Raw genomic sequence first — 19,633 nt, 5'->3', positions numbered from 1 at the left:
GTATTTGTATACCACTGTTCAGGTTCCTAGGCTGATCCTCCTTAAAATAAAAAGTGAATAAAATAAACAAAAAATCAAGATCATATGTAAAACAAAGGACCAGGTGAATGAAAACTGGCAGATTAAAGGTAATCAAAACTTTGAGGTTCATCTCTATGGGTACTTTTAGACCACCACTATTTTTGTGTGGGATTTAGTCACATGCCAGCAAAATTCAGGTTGTGCAATTAAAGCTGATTTGGAGCTCTTGTGCAACCAATTCTCTTTCCCCTCCCCAAATTGGACCTTTTATGAAGAAGAGAAGTGACAGGAAAATGTACTGGAAAGTATAGCATAACATTTGCTTGACTGCATTGCCTAACTTTGATCCTGCAAAGAAATCAGGATCAATGCACAATAAATAAATAAATGATATCATCTAACTTCCCCGCAAACTTTGAGCAAACAAACCAGGCTAAATGTTCAACGAACAGTCATCAATAAGCAATCTTTGATTTTTCACTTCTGCACGCAAGCAGAATTGCATGGAAGCAGCAGGATGATCTTCACCACTTAGCAAGACAACAACAACCAGCTTACCAAGAAATCACATGTATACCACAATAACTTATTACTTGGTAAATGACCGTCTTGTCATTCACTCTTCTCAGTATATACGTGATTAAAATCAGGCTCAAACAAATAAAGGAGAATAGGTCTCAGCAGCCACTAGGCCAGGAAAGCTAAATGGAACATCCATATAAAACACAGTATACCTCAGGAGACAGAAGAGGGTTGCTACCTTCAGGGTCTGCTTGTAGTCACTACTGGATACAAGTCTCTGGACTAGACAGATCTTTGCCTGATCCAGCAGGGCTCATTTTAGGTTTGTCCTTATATTTTTAACGTGCCCTAACCGAAAACAGAAGTGCAGGAATGCCTGTACATTAAAATGCAAATGCTTTACCTTGCATGGCTGCAGTTTTCCTTTCCAGAACCGTTTCTGCTTGGAACTTGTGTTTCTTCTCCATCAGAGACTTCTTCACCTCCACTCAGACATTTTTCCTCCAGGCTGTCTTCATCTAAGCTGTTTTCTAAGCTGTCTTCTTCCAGCTCATCGCCAGACTGGCCCACCAGCTCTTCACTTTTGTGGATCCGCTTCTGAAGTTCAAGCTGATACTGAATCTCCTGAGCAAGGCTTTCAGAATCAGAGTCACTCTGTGACAATCCTTCAGATGCCGTTTCCAAAAAGGAGTAATGGACGTGCGGCCGAACTAAACCATTTTGGGATAATGGGTTCTTTGCGTTCATGGTGCAGGAAAAAAAAAGGTTCAGAATGAGCAGAAAAATCCACTTCACGTGTGTGACCCTTCTGTAAAACAAATTAAGCAATATCCTAATTATTGCTGTCTGCTCTGTTTCTGAGATGGCTAACAATTATATGGAAAAGAGGTGTGTGTGTGGACCATATGATCCCCAAAGACCATTTCAATTCTTCACATTTCCAATGAAAGAAAATTTAGCATTTAAAAATAAGTAAGTTTAGCGTTTTCAAGATTTTACTTTGAAAACTCAGAACCCCCTGGAATCCTCAAGGTTAAAAACACACACCCAAGAATAGCTATTCTTTAATTTTTTAAAAATGTTTTCAAGCTCAGATATGGAAGGTGTGAAAATCTGAAAGTTGCTTGAAAAATGATCAAGCCTTCTAATGCAACTTGCAATAACAATTAAATAATCGTTTATATTCAAGTCATGTAAACACTGCATGTAAAAAGGGGCATTACAGTCTTGATCTGTGCTTTGTGTTCGCAACTATGGGCCTGAACTGTTTTTGTAGGCAAAGACTCCTCAGCAATCCCAATGGCCTTAAGCACAAGTGATCAAATGTTACTATTGCTTTATCTAAGGCTGTGTATAACCCCCCTCTGCATCCATTACACGTTCCATCACTGGTTTTGGAAGCATCATACACGTCGGGGTGCCATCTCACCCTCAGGACTGTGGGTGCTCACCACTGTACATGCAGGCATGTGCAGGTGATGTCTCATGTCCGCGTTGTGGTAGCGACAGCAACTCCTCTCCCTCCTCCTCTCCGCAGCCAGTGAGGCACCCTTTTCTGCGGGGAGGGGCTCGGGCTCAGAAAAGGGTGCCTCGCTTGATGGCTGCAGAGGGCGGAGCTGGACCACTTCTGTCTCAGAGGCAGCGGCACTGCCGCCTGCCAGCTTTTCCCATTGACTTTGTGGGTGCCCGGCCCCCACAATTATATTATTGGGGTGTCCAAGTACTAACGGCCCCCTGGAGTTGGCTCCTACGGTACATGTCTTAACTGCAATCCATATCTATCCCGGATCTATCCTGTTGTTCCTTGTGAAATCCTGCCTTCTTATACATTTCCCCCCAAACCAGCTTAAATTTGAATTGAGAAAAGAATGACCTAGCTGCACTTTAAGCTAGTAATGTGCAAACAGCCTATGGCTGGCACACCTAGGCCAATGTATGTGATCCCCATTCTACGACATAGGAGTTTGTATTCCTGCATGAGGACCACTCTGTACTTTCTGGAGTGTAAACAAAAGGAAAGCAGTATGCGGTTCTGACCACATTCCTCTCTTTTTAAATTGGGGGGGGGGAGCAATACCATGAGATCAGAAGCAGCCATGTAAATTGATCATACTATGGTCTCCTTGCCTGGAAAAAGGGTAATAAAAGATCTATTTGGTCTCTCAGGGCATAGCACAAATGGAATAAAGAAGACATCACATATGGGGTCAGGATGAGAGGGGGGTAGTCTATAGCCAAGCTTTTGCTTCTTGCAATCATTTAGGCAGCTGGCATCATAAGTTATAACAACACATTTCAATTCATTGATATCTATTTATTACTATTAACTGTGTGCCTTAAGCACACCAGTCTTCCAGGGCAGCTAACTCAACAAGGCAAAACAGCAACAGCCCAATACAAGCCACCACTGCAAAACCATAAGCACAGACAAACTTTTATACACACATTTTTCTCCCCATGGATCTGTGATAAACCCTATGAGTCAAACTGGCCCCCTGAAAACTTGGAGGGGTGGGTGTCCTCTGAGCTGCTCATCACCCTCCTGCCACCTCTAGGTTCATTTAATTAGCTGCATGACTGGCAGAAATTCAACCGGGGAAGCGTTTTCCGCCACTGGACCCAGGAGAAGCTGCTGCACCTGTTGGACTCTCTGCACCTCCACCAGATGGCCAAAGGGAGCAGGACTTCGGAAGAGGTGCAGCTCTTGTTCCCCACTGGCACCATGCTGAAAAATGCCCACCCCCTTTCCTTCCTGTCTCCTCTCAAGTGATACCTGCCTGCTTCCCCCCACCCCACCCGTCCCGAACCCCTTCCCCTTTCTGCTCCCCAACTACCTTTCAGCAGCGACACCGCAGGCTATTCACAGAGCTACTCTCCGCAGCTCCCGCTGCGCCACTAGCGCCGCATCTCCATAGCAACGGCACACAGATACACAGGCCTCCGCCGCCCCGCCCTCTCCGCTCTTTCTGGGCAGCTACCAATCCTCCGTAACGGGGGGGCGGCGGCGGTTGTTGAGAGACCAACGTGGTCAGGGCGGAATGGTACCTTCCGACCCAAGATTGCGGAGGACGCTGAGGATGGTCAGCTGACTATTGGGTGACTTTTGTCTCTGCGGATCAAGATAAGCTGGTGGCAGCGGAGAATTTTAAACATCTGGCAACTGAAAATTGAAATAAGCACGATGATGCAGTCTGTTTTTTTAAATTGCATAGTTTTAAATTTTCGTCTGCTTGTGTTTATATATGTATGCGTTTGTGCACAAACCCTTATAGTTGGCAGCGGATACAGATATCTGTCTTGACAGAAATGGAAATGGCAGGAGCAGTTCCCTTTCCTCTCTCACAATAGGGAAAAGCCTCGTTTAAAGCCCGCGTGGTGCACGGCAGACTGGGCTAGTCCAATATATTTTGCTGCCTGAGGCAGAACAGCAAACGGTGCCCTTTTTCCAAGTCAAGCCGTTCTCCCACCCAGATTATTTTAGCCCCCGAGAACAGAAAACCCTGCAAGTGCCTCTTGGTAGGGTTAAAAAGAAAATAGCAATACATTAAATAGCGATTTTTGCCCTTCCATGACACCCAACGTCAGCTACCTTTGCCACCCACCTCATTCTGCCTAACAATAGTGCTGTCCCCAAAGTCAATGAACAGCCTTTGCAGTGGGCTGTGTTCCCGTCATAACCCATTGGGCTCGGAGGGGGAGTGACTGGCCCACAAGGTCACCCAGGGCCTCCTGGGATCTTTAATGCTTCCAACAAGTTCAAACCACAGCCTTAGGCACCAGATAAGTCACTTCAGGTCAACTCTCTAGGTAGTTTCAGTCTTCCCATCTGCAATATGGGGATGATCGCCGAAGAATTGATGCTTTTGAATTATGGTGCTGGAGGAGACTCTTGAGAGTCCCATGGACTGCAAGAAGATCAAACCTATCCATTCTAAAAGAAATCAGCCCAGAGTGCTCACTAGAAGTATAGATCCTGAAGTTGAGGCTCCAGTACTTTGGCCACCTCATGAGAAGAGAAGACTCCCTAGAAAAGACCCTGATGTTGGGAAAGATGGAGGGCATAAGGAGAAGGAGACAACAGAGGACGATATGGTTGGACAGTTTTCTTGAAGCGACTGGCATGAGTTTGGCCAAACTGCGGGAGGCAGTGGAGGATAGGGGTGCCTGGCGTGCTCTGGTCCATGGGGTCACGAAGAGTTGGACACGACTGAACAACAACAACTGGGAAAATGTGTGAACTGCTTTGTATGCTCCAAAGTGCTAAGTATTGTATTTATTGAGATGCTGGCTGAATCATAACATATACAACTTGCAGATTGTCAACAGCTTTTGCAGTATGGTTGTCTTTTTATTTACAACACAATTAGCCCAGCTTGAACCCCACACGTTTATGAACCAGTTGTTTCCGCTGGTTTGAAATCCTGTTGAAAATGTTGATTTTGAAGGGTTTTTCACAGAAAGGTGAATATTTAGCCACAGGCTAAATAAAGTGAATGCCGTCCTGCGCCATTGTACATAGTCCAATATTGTCAATAGGGAGTGATGCTCACAGGTCAGTTTCCTTAACGGAAGGCGAATGTTTTTCAAAGACTGATGAATCTTGACTCCCCTCTGAATTCTTTGTTGTCCTTGTGCACGATCCTCCAATTACATATTTCTTACTGATCTTCCAAGGGATAACTGGATAAAAAAATAAAACAAATATGTATTGCTATTGCCCACCATACAGAGGAGTGCTTATTTTGCCATGTAATATGACATGAAGTTATCTCTGTCAGCCATTACTGGAATCAGAACCTATTCATGTATTTTGAAGCAATCTGGGACCTAAAATTGTATTTATTATTATTTCTTGCAGTTACGTCCCAACTTTTTCTCTGAGCAGCTCAAGGTGGTGGACGAGCTTCTCTCCATCCTCATTTAATCCTTGCAACAACAACCCTGTAAGGTAGCTTAGACTGGTCCAAGGTCACCCAGTCAGTTTCATGGCTGTGTTAGGGATTCAAACCCTGGTCTCCCAGGTCCCAGTCCAACACTGTGACCACTACACTGACCTTGCCACATGGGTTGTCAGGTGTCAAGAACCTTTTCACATCAGGAAGATTCCCTCCCTTGAGAATACCATTTGGTCCCCTCTCTCTTGCTGCCTTCAGATGAGCCCTCCCCCCTTTTTTATTCTTTTAAATTTTTGCTGATTTTACTGATGACTGTACTGATGCTGTTTTAAAAATACAGTCGTACCTTGGAAGTCGAACGGAATCCGTTCTGGAAGTCCGTTCGACTTCCAAAACGTTCGGAAACCAAAGCACAGCTTCTGATTGGCTGCAAGAAACTTCTGCAGCCAATAGGAAGCCATGGAAGCAGACCCGGATGTTCGGCTTCTGAATATCGTTCGAAAACCGGAACACTCACTTCCAGGTTTCGATCGTTCAGAAGCCGATTTGTTTGGGAGCCAAGGCGTACAGGATCCAAGGTACAACTGTATTGGAATTTATTTCATCATATCATTTATTCCATTTCCCTTTTAAATTGTAACCCCTTCTTGTAGACACTTTCTTTGTGTCCTTTCTGGACATAGGCCTTGTGGTGTTTGTGGTACAACTTTGTTTTCATGGATGAAATCCAGATTCATTGCTTTGGAACAGGTTGTATAAACTGAGAACAAAAATACGATTAGACTTTAATCCCTAGTTGATCAATCAGCTATCACCTTGGTTGCATTTCTTAAGTCAAATCATTCCCTCTGCCCCCATCCACACAAACACAAAAATTTCCATGCTTACCATTTCTATTCTTCTCCAAATGGTTGTCTTCATTTGGCCGAGATTTGTTACTTTCAAGCGTCTGATCCGAAACTTCATTTTCTACATAGGTGACATTTGGAAAGGAAAATAATCAGCAGCAGCAGCAACAGCAGTGTGTGTGTGTGTGTGTGTGTGTGTGTGTGTGTGACATTTTTTCACAAAGAGGCAGGGGTCAATTGCAGCCCCACTGAATTCATTGGAATTTACTCCCAGGTAAGTGTGCATAATGACAGTCCTACCCCCTGCACTGCTTTTGGAAGGGGAGGGGTTGTCAAAGCATCCAAAGTGCACACTCTGTCCATTTGTTTGTCCTCTCTAACCTTTCTTCCATTCTCTGTGTGCCTTCCACAGTTTCACCACAAAAAGCAGGACAACAATGAAGAGAGCAGAAAGTAACACCGTCACAAGTATGGGAAGCAAAAGGCTCGCTCGTTTCACGATTCCTTCATGCGTAAGATTTGTTGCTGTTAACAAAAACAACAAAAACAAAAACGTGAGTTTTCATGCCTTTGGTACATTGTCCTCTGAGTGTTGCAGAAACATCATATTCCTGTCAAAACAATAAATAAATAAATAAATAAATAAATAAATAAATAAATAAATAAATTCTTCCAGTAGCAGCCATGTAACAGCCATGGTTCCTTTAGGCCCTGCAGTGGTGTCCAAACTTTTTTCAAAGAGGGCCAGATTTGATGAAGTGAAGGGCCGTTGTTGACCTTTTTTTAAAGGATTTTACTCCCAAGTTGTTGAGCTTTTCTTAGAATTGAAGTTGTTGAGGATTTTTTAGGATTTTGCCCCAGGAAATAAACTGCCACAGGGGCCGGATTAAACCGACCAGTGGGCCGGATTAGGCCCCAGAAACGGACTTTAGACATGCCTACTAGGGGCAATGTCTGATGGATCCCCACCAGCAAATGAGTTAACAACAGTGCACTGGGTTGGTTGCAAAGTTTCTCTTCAGCTGGTAGAATGAGTTTTTGGTCACTTCCAGATGACCCGTCTATTGAGTGTTTCCAAAAAGTTTAGATGTTTTTATTGAGCATTCATTCCAGATGTTGGACTACAACTCCCATAATTCCTGACAATTGGCCATGCTGGATTGGGTGATGGGAACCGGAGTCCAAAACATATGTAGGTCACCACACTGGCTGCCTGTACATCAGGATGTTAACATTTCACTAACTTACCAATTGTTCCTTGAGAATTCATAGTTGCAGTGTCAGAACCTGGATACGGTGTTTGTGTACTAGAATTTCCTTCTGTTACATTGAATATTGTATCTGATCCTGCTGAATTGAAAAAAAGAAGGTTTATTCCTTTCACATCCTGAGAGGAGTGAATACAGCAATGCTGACATTACAGTGAATAGCTTGAAATAACCTGTATATTTAAGGATTAGCAGCAGAAGTTAATTCAATTTTTCCATTTGGAAACGATTATTTTAATATTATTTCAGCATACCTTTAGTGGGATAAGAATTCAGGGTTGCTGCTCCTCCAGTTGGAGACAGAGTTGGTATACTAAGGTTTTCTTCTGTCACATTTAGTATTTTTTCTGAGCCTGGAGAAAATGAAAAGAGAAGTGTTGTTCCTTTAATTCCCAAGCAAAAATTTAAGAACTCATAAAGAATCCTACTAGCTCGTGCTCCATCTAGGTCAGCATCCTGTTACCATGATGGCCACTGGATGCCTCTGGAAATAATAGAATTGTAGAGTTGGAAGGGACCACGAGAGTCATCTAGTCCAACCCCCTGCAATGCAGGAAACTTTTGCCTAACACAACCCTGAGATTAAGAGCCTCATGCCCACAAGCAGGCGATAAAGGCAAAGGCCCTCTCCTGCTGTTGCTTTCTGCTGGTATACTGCCTCTGAACTGGGAGGTTCTAATTAACCATCTGAACAAATAGGCACCAATAGCTTCAACCTCCATGACTTTTCCTAATCCACTTTTCAAGATGTCTAGACTGGTAACTATCACCACATCTAAAAGCAACAAACTACCCAATGTGCTGCCTCAAGCAAAAGAGTGATTTCTTTTGGTGACCCGAATGTAAAATGCTGCAGTACTGATATTCCAGGAGATGAAATGAAGTAAGCTGCATGTGGTTGGGTTATAATCATAAATCAATTTCATTTTATAATATCAGGAAATAATTGTTAAACTGCTTCATCATACCGTTGGTAGCATTAGAATTCAGAGTTGCTGCTGCGGCGCTTGTGTGTGGGGTTTGCGTTCCAGGGCTTCCTTCTGTAATATTTAATGCTTTGCCTGGCCCTGTTGAAATAATAAAAAATAATTTTTAAAAAAGTCTTCTTCCCCCTTTTCTTACCCCTGGACCATGGGGAGCTGGTGCCCATTGGGACTGGTTGGGCAGAAAGCTGGGAGGCTGACAGTAGGGGAAGCCAGAGCTAATGACAGTCACAGCCAACCCATCAAAGCATTCCTGACAGATGGCTGTCAAGCCTCCGCTTAAAGACCTCCAAAGAAGGAGACTCCACCACACTCAACCACACTCAGCAAATTCTACTGTCAGGAACCACACTCAACCACACTCAGCAAGCTCTTATTGTCAGGAAGTTCTTCCTAATGTTTAGGTGGAATCTTCTTTCTTGTAGTTTGAATCCATTGCCCCGTGTCCGCTTCTCTGGAGCAGCAGAAAACAAGCTTTCTCCCTCCTCTATATGACATCCTTTTACCGTATATATTTGAACATGGCTATCATATCACCCCTTAACCTTCTCTTCTCCAGGCTAAACATACCCAGCTCCCTAAGCCGTTCCTCATAAGGCATCGTTTCCAGGCCTTTGACCATTTTGGTTGCCCTCCTCTGGACACGTTCCAGCTTGTCAGTATCCTTCTTGAACTGTGGTGCCCAGAACTGGACACAGTATTCCAGGTGAGGTTTGACCAGAGCGGAATACAGTGGTACTATTACTTCCCTTGGTCTAGATGCTATACTCCTATTGATGCAGCCCAGAATTGCATTGGCTTTTTTAGCTGCTGCATCACACTGTTGACTCATGTCAAGTTTATGGTCTACCAAGACTCCTAGATCCTTTTCACACGTACTGCTCTCAAGCCAGGTGTCACCCATCCTGTATTTGTGCCTTTCATTTTTTTTGCCCAAGTGTAGTACTTTACATTTCTCCTGTTAAATGGTGGCGGAATATTTTACCTTTATAATGGGGAAGGTTTTCTGGAGTTATCGTACTAACTGGAAGTGTTGTTGGGGTGAAGTCTGTGGTAGGCTCTGGAAAACAGAAACATATTCATTCAGAATCTTCCTCATTTCCTCCATGTAAGGTTGTGGTGCATATATTTTCGGATTCCCAACTGCCACCAGCCTCCGCCAGCACGGTTGAGGATTAGAAGTCATGATGGAGGGACAGAGGGACAAAGTCTGGAGGGACAGAGATTCCCATCCCTGATGCACGGCATCAGAGCATCAACTGTACCTCCAATGGTGAAGGGCACAGAACAAGGCCACCCCTCTTCTGCTCCCACATAATATTAGAACTCAGGGTCATTTATAGAACTCACTTGCACAAGAAATGGCAAGGGCAATTACTTTCGGTGGCTTTAAAAGAGGGTTAGCAGAGTTTAGGAATGGCAGAACCTTCACTAGCTATTCTGCACAACAGCTAAATGGAGACTCCAGTTTCACTGGCAGTCTACCTCCATGCACCTAGGCTAGGGAGCAAAAATGGAAGAAGGGCTATTTTCTTCACGACTTCCTTGAGGTACCCTGGAGGTTTCTGGTTGGCTACAGAAAGAAACAGAACGCTGGAAAAGTTGGGCCTTTGGCTTGAGATTCAGCTGAGCTATTATTACACTCTCACGTTCTTCTGTTCTTAGTAAGCAACGAAGTTAGCATGGGGCCTGGCAAAATTGTAGAAGCCTCAACGAGCAATTTTGAATTCTGCCCTGGTTTTACTAATCTAGATTAATAGAATTGTAGAGTTGGAAGGGATCCTGAGCATCATCTAGTCCAACCCCTTGCAATAGCAGGAATATGCAGCTGTCCCGTACGGGGATCGAACCTGCAAGTTGGGCATTATCAGCACCTTGCTCTAAGCAACTGAGCTAACTTGCTGCCCTAATGTGGCAGCTCCTCCTTTTTAAAGCAGACTGCCACAATCTGCGCTATTGATTTGCCATGGAATGTATTTTGATGTGAAGAAGACAGAATTTGTGCCTTCTCCCCTCTCAGTATTGCTCTGTCTTGAACGCTGATGACACAGAGCCACTTCAGCGACACTGTGTGCATTTGGCACTCACCGTTGTGCCCAAGGTGTAAATTTGCTGTTAAATTTCCTCCTCCGAGAGCTTTGTGACGAATAACACAAGTAACAGCAGACTTCTGGGTGTAGGTGTGGACTGTGAGGGTGCTGGTTGAATTCCATTTCTTCCCTTCCAGCTGATGTTTAGCATCACCTAAAATGCATTTGGGAATACAAGTAAGGAAATAATTCCTATGGATGGTTTTAAAAAAAAAGAAATGGCAAGCAATTAAAACTTTTGGAAATTTAGTCGACAGCTAGAGACCTGTCAATTCTCTGTTTTCCTTTCTCCCTCCAACTCCTTCCTTTTGCCTTTTCTCCCCCTCCTTCTTCTCTCAGAACACTCCTGTCTCCAAGCTTGCTTTATTTGGACCCCTTTATTATTTGATTCCTCCTTTGCTGGGTTCTTCGGCCCGCATTGCCTTTTCTGAGAATCACCATAACCAAACCAATCACTGCCAGAAAGCCCTTTCAATTGGCCATTTTCTCTGTAGCAGGCAGGCAGGCAGGCGGGCGGGCAAGCCAGTCACTCTGAGAGTCTCTGGTCCTGATTGGACCGCCACAAAATCCCTTATAGTGCCTTACCATATCGATCTATTCAGAATGAATGGGACATTTGAAATATTCTAAACCTGTCTCAGGCATAGTATCTCGAACAGGGGCGGGGAACATTTTTCAGCCCAAGGGTCACACTCCCTTGTGGGTATCCCTTCAGGGGCAGCATCACAGCAGTGTGTAGGGGCAGTGCCAAAAGTGGGGGAACCACTTGGTGCACAGTAGGCCACATTCCAGCTGTGCAAAAGCTGGCATTATCCAGAGTTTGAGGACACATTCCATCCAGGCCGAAGCATCAGAAAAAAAAACTTTCTGACAGGAAGAACTGTTTGACAGTGGAACGTTCTCCCTCAGGAGGTTGTGGACTCTCCTTCCTTGGAGGTTTTTAAGCAGAGGTTCGATGGGCACCTGTCATGGATGCTTTAGCTGAGATTTCTGCATTGCAGGGGGCGGGCGGGCTAGGTGATCCTTGAGGTCCCTTCCAACCCTACAGTTCCACGATTCTATGATTCACTCAAGAGAGGGGTGGTGTGAAGGGGACAGTGCCTGGCCTGAGGGAGAGTGCTGAGGGCCAGACACAGATGCCTACACAACCACATTTGGCCCCAAATCCAGAGGATCCTTATCCTTGATCTGGAGTGTTAATTTCAACACATTTGCTTCTAATAAAATTGTGAAGACCTGGGAGGAAAGTCTTTAAAAATGTATTTGAAAGAGAAAGGGAAACCAAAAAGGGGGAAAGATGCCTGCATTGCAAGGGGTTGGACTAGATGACCCTCGTGGTCCCTTCCAAATCTACAATTCTATGATTAGTGTATCTGAACGCAGTTATTAAAAGGTGATTTTATGGAATAAAATTTGGTTATTGTGCATGCAAATTTGCTTCAGTGAGACAACGGCCAGCCCATCATTCCTGACCAATGGGACCACCTGGTTCTAGAACGGCTTTTAAAAGACAAAATACACTGCACAAAGAAAGTAAGTGGCAAGCAAGTTCATACCGAAGAGTTCCATCCCATTGTCCAGCAACCACGTAATTTGAGGAGGGGGTTTAGCACCCCAGGTGGAGCACCTTAACACCATCTTTTCCTCTGGATTGTGAACTCTGACCCTTGATGCTTCCAGCAGAGGTCTGGAAGGAGCAGCTGTAAGAAGACAGAAACAGATTTGGAGGTGACAGTCTCCCCACCGCAACTTCATTATGGCAAAGAATGAAGGGTTTGCTTCAAATTTTTCAACATCTGCAGATAAGAGATGTTCTCCTAGTGAAACAAGCCAAGGATCGCAAGTCAACCACAAGCCAAGGTTTCTGGCTGGCTGGCAATCCTGATTATGGGGGTGCAACAAACCATAACCCCCAGCAACAGGAAGCCAAGCTTAATTTCAGCTTCCTGGTTGGTTTCTTAATTGCCATTGTAAAAGAACTAGGGAGGTGTTCATGGTGAGTTCTGGCACCTCTTTTTCTAGAAAAATTGCAACACTTAGAGGTTTTCTGAAAACTGTGTTATTTAGACAGGCCTTTGATGTGTGAATTTTCTTTCAACCAAGCCAAATTTATGGGTCTTTACACTGATGTTTTCTTGATGCTTTTCATACCATTGCAACTTGTTGCGTGTGCTGCCACACTGCCTTGTTGCATTTCTTACGAATGTGAGCTGTATAAACATTTAAACAAAGACACAAATACATTTTTAACTTTTTGCTACTAATTTTAATTTGGCTGTTTTAAGCTTTCTTTATCTCTTACTGTTAATTTCAATTAGCTTTCGATGTTTTTAGTTGCTTTTTAACGGATAATATCAATATTTCTTGTAAACTGGTTTCACTACAATCGAGGGGCATACAATTTTTGTCAAATAAATGAAATGCTGCTCATGCAAAATGAACCGGGATCAGCCAGCGACTCTGGCATCTTTGGAAGTGCAAATGCAGCCGCTGGTTTTCAGCCTGGTTCCAGCTCCTGTCTTTGATCCCGGGACGGACAAGGAGTTCGTGGCTCCTGCTCAGCAGCTGTTGGTGGTTCCACTCTGACACCACCCTTCCCATCACTGTGTCATCCACTGAAAGCCTGGAAGCTCACCTAAGACATTGACGATCACCTGCTTTCTTCTGGTTGGCGTCGTGTAGCGGAGGCATGTATAGACTCCTTCATCGTGCACCATGACGTTGGAGAGACGGACAGAGAATTCAGCCGCTGAATGTTGGACAAGTGTATACCTTGGATCTCTTATTCCTGCAAAAGAGATAAACAATGAGGGCAAGTCAGTAAAAGATTGCATAGCACTGCATTAGGTTTTGCCTCATTATGAAGGGGAGTGTGATGCGCTGTGTTGTAGGGATAAGGGGGCAGAGAGAAGCATGCCTCCACTTTTAATCCAGGAAACCCTGTGCCCCAAGAATCAAAAGTATAGGCAAAACACTCCTGTAAAGTGGCATCTTTAAAGACCTACCTATTGATTGATTGATTCCATTTATATCGCACCTTTGTCTCCAAGGTGCTCAAGGTGGTAGACATGGTTCTCCCTCTCCTCATTTAATCCTCAAAACAACCCTGTAAGGTAGGCTAAGTCAGGAGGCAGTGACTGACCCAAGGTCACCCAGTGAGGTTTATGGCCAAGTGGGAATATGCAGGGGCATAGCAAAGGGTGTGTGTGTGGGCGCGGGCCGCCCCAGGTTACATAATGGAGGGGGTGACAAATTATGAAGGATTTTTTGAAAAAAAAAGTTTTTGGGAAAAAGGTATTTTTTTAAAAAAATTGAATTTTGTTTTTTGAAAATGCCTGCTCCGAATGTCTTATCTTACTATACTAGGGATTATATAGCTATATATGAAATTTCATGCATATCGGTTAATATCTTGACCCTCCTCCACCAAAATAGTTGTTCACTTGGCTGTTTTCCTATGTCATAAAGGCTGAAATTTCAGTTCAGAGAACACTTTACTGTTCCCAAGCCTAACCCTGTGGAAAGCCATCTAATTAGACTTTAACTTGATTTTGAGATGTTTTTTAGGAGGTAATTTAATTATTGTTTGATTTTATACCAATGTTATGTATCTGATGTTAGCCACCCTGAGCCCGACTTTGGCCGGGGAGGGTGGGATATCAATAAAAGTTATTATCATCATTATTACTTGTTATTATTCCTTTGTAAGAAAATATGAAATAATGTAAAACCATTTTTTACGCAGGGGGGGGGGGGTTGACAAGAAATTTTCCGCACCAGGTACCACCTGACCTTCCCATGCCTTGGGGGGGGGGGGGTTTGACAATTTTTTTTTTTTTGCCCTGGGTACCAATTTACCTTGCTACGCCTCTGGGAATCTGAACCCTGGTCTCCCAGGTCCTAGTTCAGCGCTCTAACCACTGCACCACACTTGTGGCACATGTTAGAGCCCACCTGAACCGATTGTTGGAAAGAGTGGTGGGCCTTTTTCCGTTCCTTTTTCAAATGTAGGAGTGGCATAATAAACCCGTTGGAAGGAATTGCTGTATTCACACATCCTAACCACTGTAAAGGAGGCCGTCATTGCATTGACTTCCTACAGGAATGTGGCTGTGAGTGAACCTGTGAAAACTGAGTTGTGTTGGTGTGTGTGACTCATATCGTTGTTCCATGGGAAATCTTACTTGTTTCCTCTTTCCAGTGGAAATGTTACGGGGTCCCTGCCTTCCCCCAGCACCTACCTCGCTGGGTGTTCCTGAAGAAAATCACAAACCCACATGGGTTCTTCCACTCCACGGCAGATCCGATGTCTCCAGCAACAGGGCAGCGTAGATCCAATTTCCCCCCCTCCACTACAGTTACGTTTTCAATGGGAGCTTCTTGAAAAGACCCTGCGAAAGAAAATGGATTCGTGAAGGCTTGCTCTGAGGCAACAGGAGTGAGATAGAACAGCCCTCTCCTGTTTTAAAGAGCTGATATTTCAGTTCGGTCACACACCTTTAAACATGTGTTTATTTTCCACATCTGTGCACACAGCACAATGGCGAACTCAGGTGGTGAGTGTCACCAGCATTATAGCCAAACTAGGCCAAATGATCATGCACAGGGGGGACCCTGAGGTTAAGTGCAATGAAAACAAAAACCGCTCAAGAACCACCACCACAATTACAGTGCAGTGAGGGGTGAGCCTGTTCATTTGCCACAGAACAATGAGTTGCAGCTGAAAAACAAAACAAACAAACAAACAACCCCCCCCCCCGAGTGCTGAGCCCTATGTTGCAATTCACCATTTCAAGCCCTCTGTGACAAAGGTACACAACTTAGGTTGTGTTAGATAAAGGAGCATGCTTTATTTGCACTGAATTAGCCAGGCTGTCTCCTTATCAACACAACAAACAGCATCAGTTCTGCACTGTCTGGGTTATGTCTGATTCTCAACCTGATTTATCTCACATGCTTGTGGTGACTACTAAAGGAGGGATATGATATCTGACAGAGAAACATGTATGACTGCAACAAAATGTTGCAGCGTTGAATGCTCCTGTTCAGAGTTCTAGCCTTCTATGCTCCTTCCAGGATACTCCTCCTGCCCTCTCCCTACCCCAGTCATTCATTGCATTTATGTGCCACCTCCAGACAATTTTCATAGACAAGAAAATGCAAAATACAATTAAAATGCAAGCCCTTAAGACAATAAACAAACAAACCACACAGCAGAAATTAAGCATGAAGCTTAACAGCTCAAACCATTAGCTAGTGTCCCATGAGCAGAGCAGACCACAAACCATGCTCAATTCCTCACTGGACTGTTGTGTGTGTGTGTGGGGGGGGGGGGGTTCTTACCATTGTTATGTTTTTTCTTTCTCTAAAGATTGCTTGTGCTTCTGCAAACCTTGGTGCTTTCCCCAAGCCTGCTGATACCTTCCCCGCTTTGTGAGGAAGATACTGTTTTGGATGCATAAGGATTGCCGCTCATATAATGAAATTGTTAGGGTACATGAGAACCTTCTGAAGCTCTGACTTTAAAGAAAAACATTGCAAAGTTCACTGTATCAAGGCGGAGAAGGCTGTGCTTGTGGTTTTCTATGGGACCTTTCTATAACTTCACTGCTTCCTGCCACTAGCATCAGTGGGGGCAAAAACATCTCAGTTCAAAAGCTTTAAACTAAAAGAGAAAGGAAGTTTATGTGTGAGTGCACACAGACCAGATTCATTTGTGCAAAAAAAAAAAAAAAAAACCAACCCAAAAACTTTCCCATGTGAGGCATTAGAAAATCCAGGGTTACGACAGGCAACCCTAAGTGCTATGTATATGGCCTAACCCAGGGGTGGCCAACTCCCAAGAGACTGCGATCTACTCACAGAGTTAAAAACTAGCAGTGATCTACCCCCTTTTTTGGGGTTCAAGTTAAGTTGAGTTTTTTTCAGGGAAGAGGTAAAATGTTGAGCTTTTTTTAGGGGAGCCACAGTTGTACGGCTTCTTTGGGGGGACCCAATGATCTACCAGTGATCTACTGCAGACGTCCAGTGATCTACTGGTAGATCACGATCTACCTGTTGGACATGCCTGCCCTAAACCATCAGGGCACCATCAGTCTTCAGCTGGTGGGTTTGAAGTAACCTGCAGCTTGATCGTAGCTTGATCTAAAGTGGATCGCAGCATTATTGCCATACCAATGCATGGTAAGAAAACGTGAGAAGTGGGGCCCCCAAGGTATGTTTGGGTTCAAGGCAGATCCCGGAACTGAAAAATTGAGGACTTCTGGTCTAGATGGTGGTTGCACATTCTCAGTCCAGACTGCAGTGAATGCATGCTAAACCCACTTGAATGACACACCCAGTTGCACCTCAGCCTCGTACGCAGCATCATTAATCATGGGCTAAATGCAGCACACAACCTTCAACAGGACTCACCTAAAGCTGGCTGCCCCTCACATAGCTTATCTATAAGTTCCAGTTAACACCCATGTAGTCATCTTTTTGTCTTTGTAAAAACATCCAGAGCTGCTTCACAGCCCATTCCCCACCCCAAACAGAGCTAGGTTCTGCATAGGCTTCGGAGAATAAGAGGTGGCAATTGTCGGTTCGGCTCCTCAATTTGGAAGCCTTTTGGTGATGCCTGGATCCTGTCCTCACACATCCAGCCATACCAGACCTACTGGAAAGACAATGCCTTCCCATCCCATTTCCTGAAAGGAGTGTGGCTTGCCAAACTTTCCAGCCTGGGGATCTAGTGTTTCCCTGTACAAGCTATTAGGAGGATAAAGCAAGGCTATTATGGGGAAGGTAGAGATGGCTTCTAATTAGCAGTCCAGGCCCACAGTGAGGGAGGCAAGCGAGGGGCTATCCCAGCATGGCCTCGCCTGGTGCTCTTCTCTGCAGGCATCAGCGGGATATGCCTGGCAAGGGCTATGTCAGCTGACTGGGCTCCTCCCTGTGCGGGTGGGCAGGTGGTACAGTGCAATCCTGCTTGGCTCTGGTGAGGGCGGGAGTGCTCCAGTGGCATCAGCGGCTTGCCCGCCCTGGGTCCCTGCAACCCACGCTATGCCACTACAGGCAGGTGAGGCCAGGCTGAGATTGGTGGGGCAGTGGGAGTACACACGTGAAATGAATTTTGTATTTATATGATGTAACAGAGGCGCTGTTTGTAAGGAGGAAAAAAGCGGTCAGCTGGAAGAATGGTTTAACGGCAAGTGAAAGATGACAACTGGACACTAAATAAGAAATGAGGCAGCTACGGGAGGAAATGATCATTGTTTGCGACAGGAGTGGGAAAACTTATTTTAAGAAATTGTATTGAATTAAAATAATTCGGTTTGATTTGTAATCATTTGGAAAATTAATAAAAATAATAATTTGAGATTGGTGGGGCAGTGCACAATTTGCCCTGATGCACCAGACTCTGCTGCTCAAATTATCTTTGGGTAAAGTTGGGTATGGGTCTGAAAAAGTTGAAGTGTGTCACCCTAGACCATTTCCCAGAATCTTCTGGGTGTCCAGGTGCAGGGATGGCTCTCCCTGAACTTGGCGAGTTTGAACATCACCCAAATGAGCTCAGAGAGCCAGAGGTGGTGTGGTGGTTAGAGCACTGGACTAGGACCTGGGAGACCAGGGTTGAATCCCCACTCAGCCATGAAGCTCACTGGATGACCTTAGGCCAGCTTCTCGCTCTCAGCCTACCTCGCAGGGTTCTTGTAAGGATAAAATGGGGAGAACTCCATAGAATCATAGAGTCAGAAGAGACCACAGGGGCCACCCAGTCCAACCCCCTGCCAAGCAGGAAACACCATCAAAGCATTCCTGACAGATGGCTGTCAAGCCTCCGCTTAAAGACCTCCAAAGAAGGAGACTCCACCACACTCCTTGGCAGCAAATTCCACTGTCGAATAGCTCTTATTGTCAGGAAGTTCTTCCTAATGTTTAGGTGGAATCTTCTTTCTTGCAGTTTGAATCCATTGCCCCGTGTCCGCTTCTCTGGAGCAGCAGAAAACAAGCTTTCTCCCTCCTCTATATGACATCCTTTTATATATTTGAACATGGCTATCATATCACCCCTTAACCTTCTCTTCTCCAGGCTAAACATACCCAGCTCCCTAAGCCGTTCCTCATAAGGCATCGTTTCCAGGCCTTTGACCATTTTGGTTGCCCTCCTCTGGACACGTTTCAGCTTGTCAGTATCCTTCTTGAACTGTGGTGCCCAGAACTGGACACAGTATTCCAGGTGAGGTCTGACCAGAGCGGAATACAGTGGTACTATTACTTCCCTTGATCTAGATGCTATACTCCTATTGATGCAGCCCAGAATTGCATTGGCTTTTTTACATCACTTTGATCTGCCCAGAGGAAAAGTGGGGTACAAATGCAGTAAATAATAATAAATCACTGTTGTGACCTACCTTGTAGCAGCTGCAGCAGCAAAGCCAGCTCAAAGAGTGCCGGGACGAGGGGCATGTTGAGATGGTGCCTGCTTCAACGGCAGCCCCCAAGTTGCAACCATAGAAGCTTCCTCTTTGCTTCTGAAGTCAGGGGCCTGCAGCTGGCTCCTCCTTTTCAAGAGGCAACCAAGTGCATGTACCATGACCTCATCAGTGACAGGATCTGCCCCCTTTCCTCTCTCCCTTCACAGGGGACACTTTCCTCTGCGGCTGAAGTCAAGAAAACTTGTAGCCACTTGTTAGGCTGCTCTAAAATTAACTTTCTATGTGGGCAGTGCTGACATCAGACACCTCTGCTGATTCCTCTCCGAAGGCCAACATACACTTCATCTTTCCTTGTTGCTTCATATATGGAAAAGGCTAAACTATATCACACAATTTCCAGTTCAGCTTGTTCATTAAGGTGGTTGTGCGTACTTGTGTTTATTTAGCAAGCTGCGTTGGCTCGTTGGGATTTTTTTTCCCCTAAGCTGCTTTATCAGAACTCCACAAAAAAGGGATGGTGAGAAATTTGGTTTGGATTTTCACAGGAACCCCTCTTGTTTGCACTTCCTGAAATAACATGTGAATC

At 44.7% G+C, this 19,633-nt stretch overlaps 2 protein-coding genes across 2 annotated transcripts in view; both read right to left on the bottom strand.

The window, feature by feature from the left end:
- The window catches only part of JHY (junctional cadherin complex regulator), a 36,362-nt gene extending 32,899 nt beyond the window's left edge, over positions 1-3,463 (bottom strand). Inside the window, exons 1-2 of the mRNA XM_033172351.1 lie at positions 3,378-3,463; positions 947-1,351 (exon numbers count right to left, since the gene is read on the bottom strand). Coding sequence (XP_033028242.1) covers positions 947-1,290 — 344 coding nt within the window. The 5' untranslated portion in view covers positions 1,291-1,351; positions 3,378-3,463. The remainder of the gene's footprint in view (positions 1-946; positions 1,352-3,377) is intronic.
- A 1,340-nt stretch (positions 3,464-4,803) lies between these two features.
- Positions 4,804-19,246, bottom strand: CRTAM (cytotoxic and regulatory T cell molecule). The gene is made up of 12 exons (XM_033172544.1): positions 19,024-19,246; positions 14,869-15,018; positions 13,263-13,415; positions 12,184-12,327; positions 10,626-10,781; positions 9,523-9,597; positions 8,523-8,621; positions 7,809-7,907; positions 7,535-7,633; positions 6,668-6,811; positions 6,327-6,407; positions 4,804-5,223 (listed from the first exon to the last, which is right to left on the bottom strand). The coding sequence occupies exons 1-12, from the start codon at positions 19,076-19,078 to the stop codon at positions 5,090-5,092; spliced, it is 1,389 nt and encodes a 462-aa protein (XP_033028435.1). The 5' UTR covers positions 19,079-19,246; the 3' UTR covers positions 4,804-5,089.
- Positions 19,247-19,633: the final 387 nt, after the last annotated feature.

This window comes from Lacerta agilis, chromosome 15 (assembly GCF_009819535.1).
Source record: "Lacerta agilis isolate rLacAgi1 chromosome 15, rLacAgi1.pri, whole genome shotgun sequence".
Lineage (NCBI taxonomy): Eukaryota > Metazoa > Chordata > Lepidosauria > Squamata > Lacertidae > Lacerta > Lacerta agilis.
The sequence above is the reverse complement of the archived record's forward strand: the minus strand, read 5'-3'. Positions and strand labels throughout refer to the sequence as shown.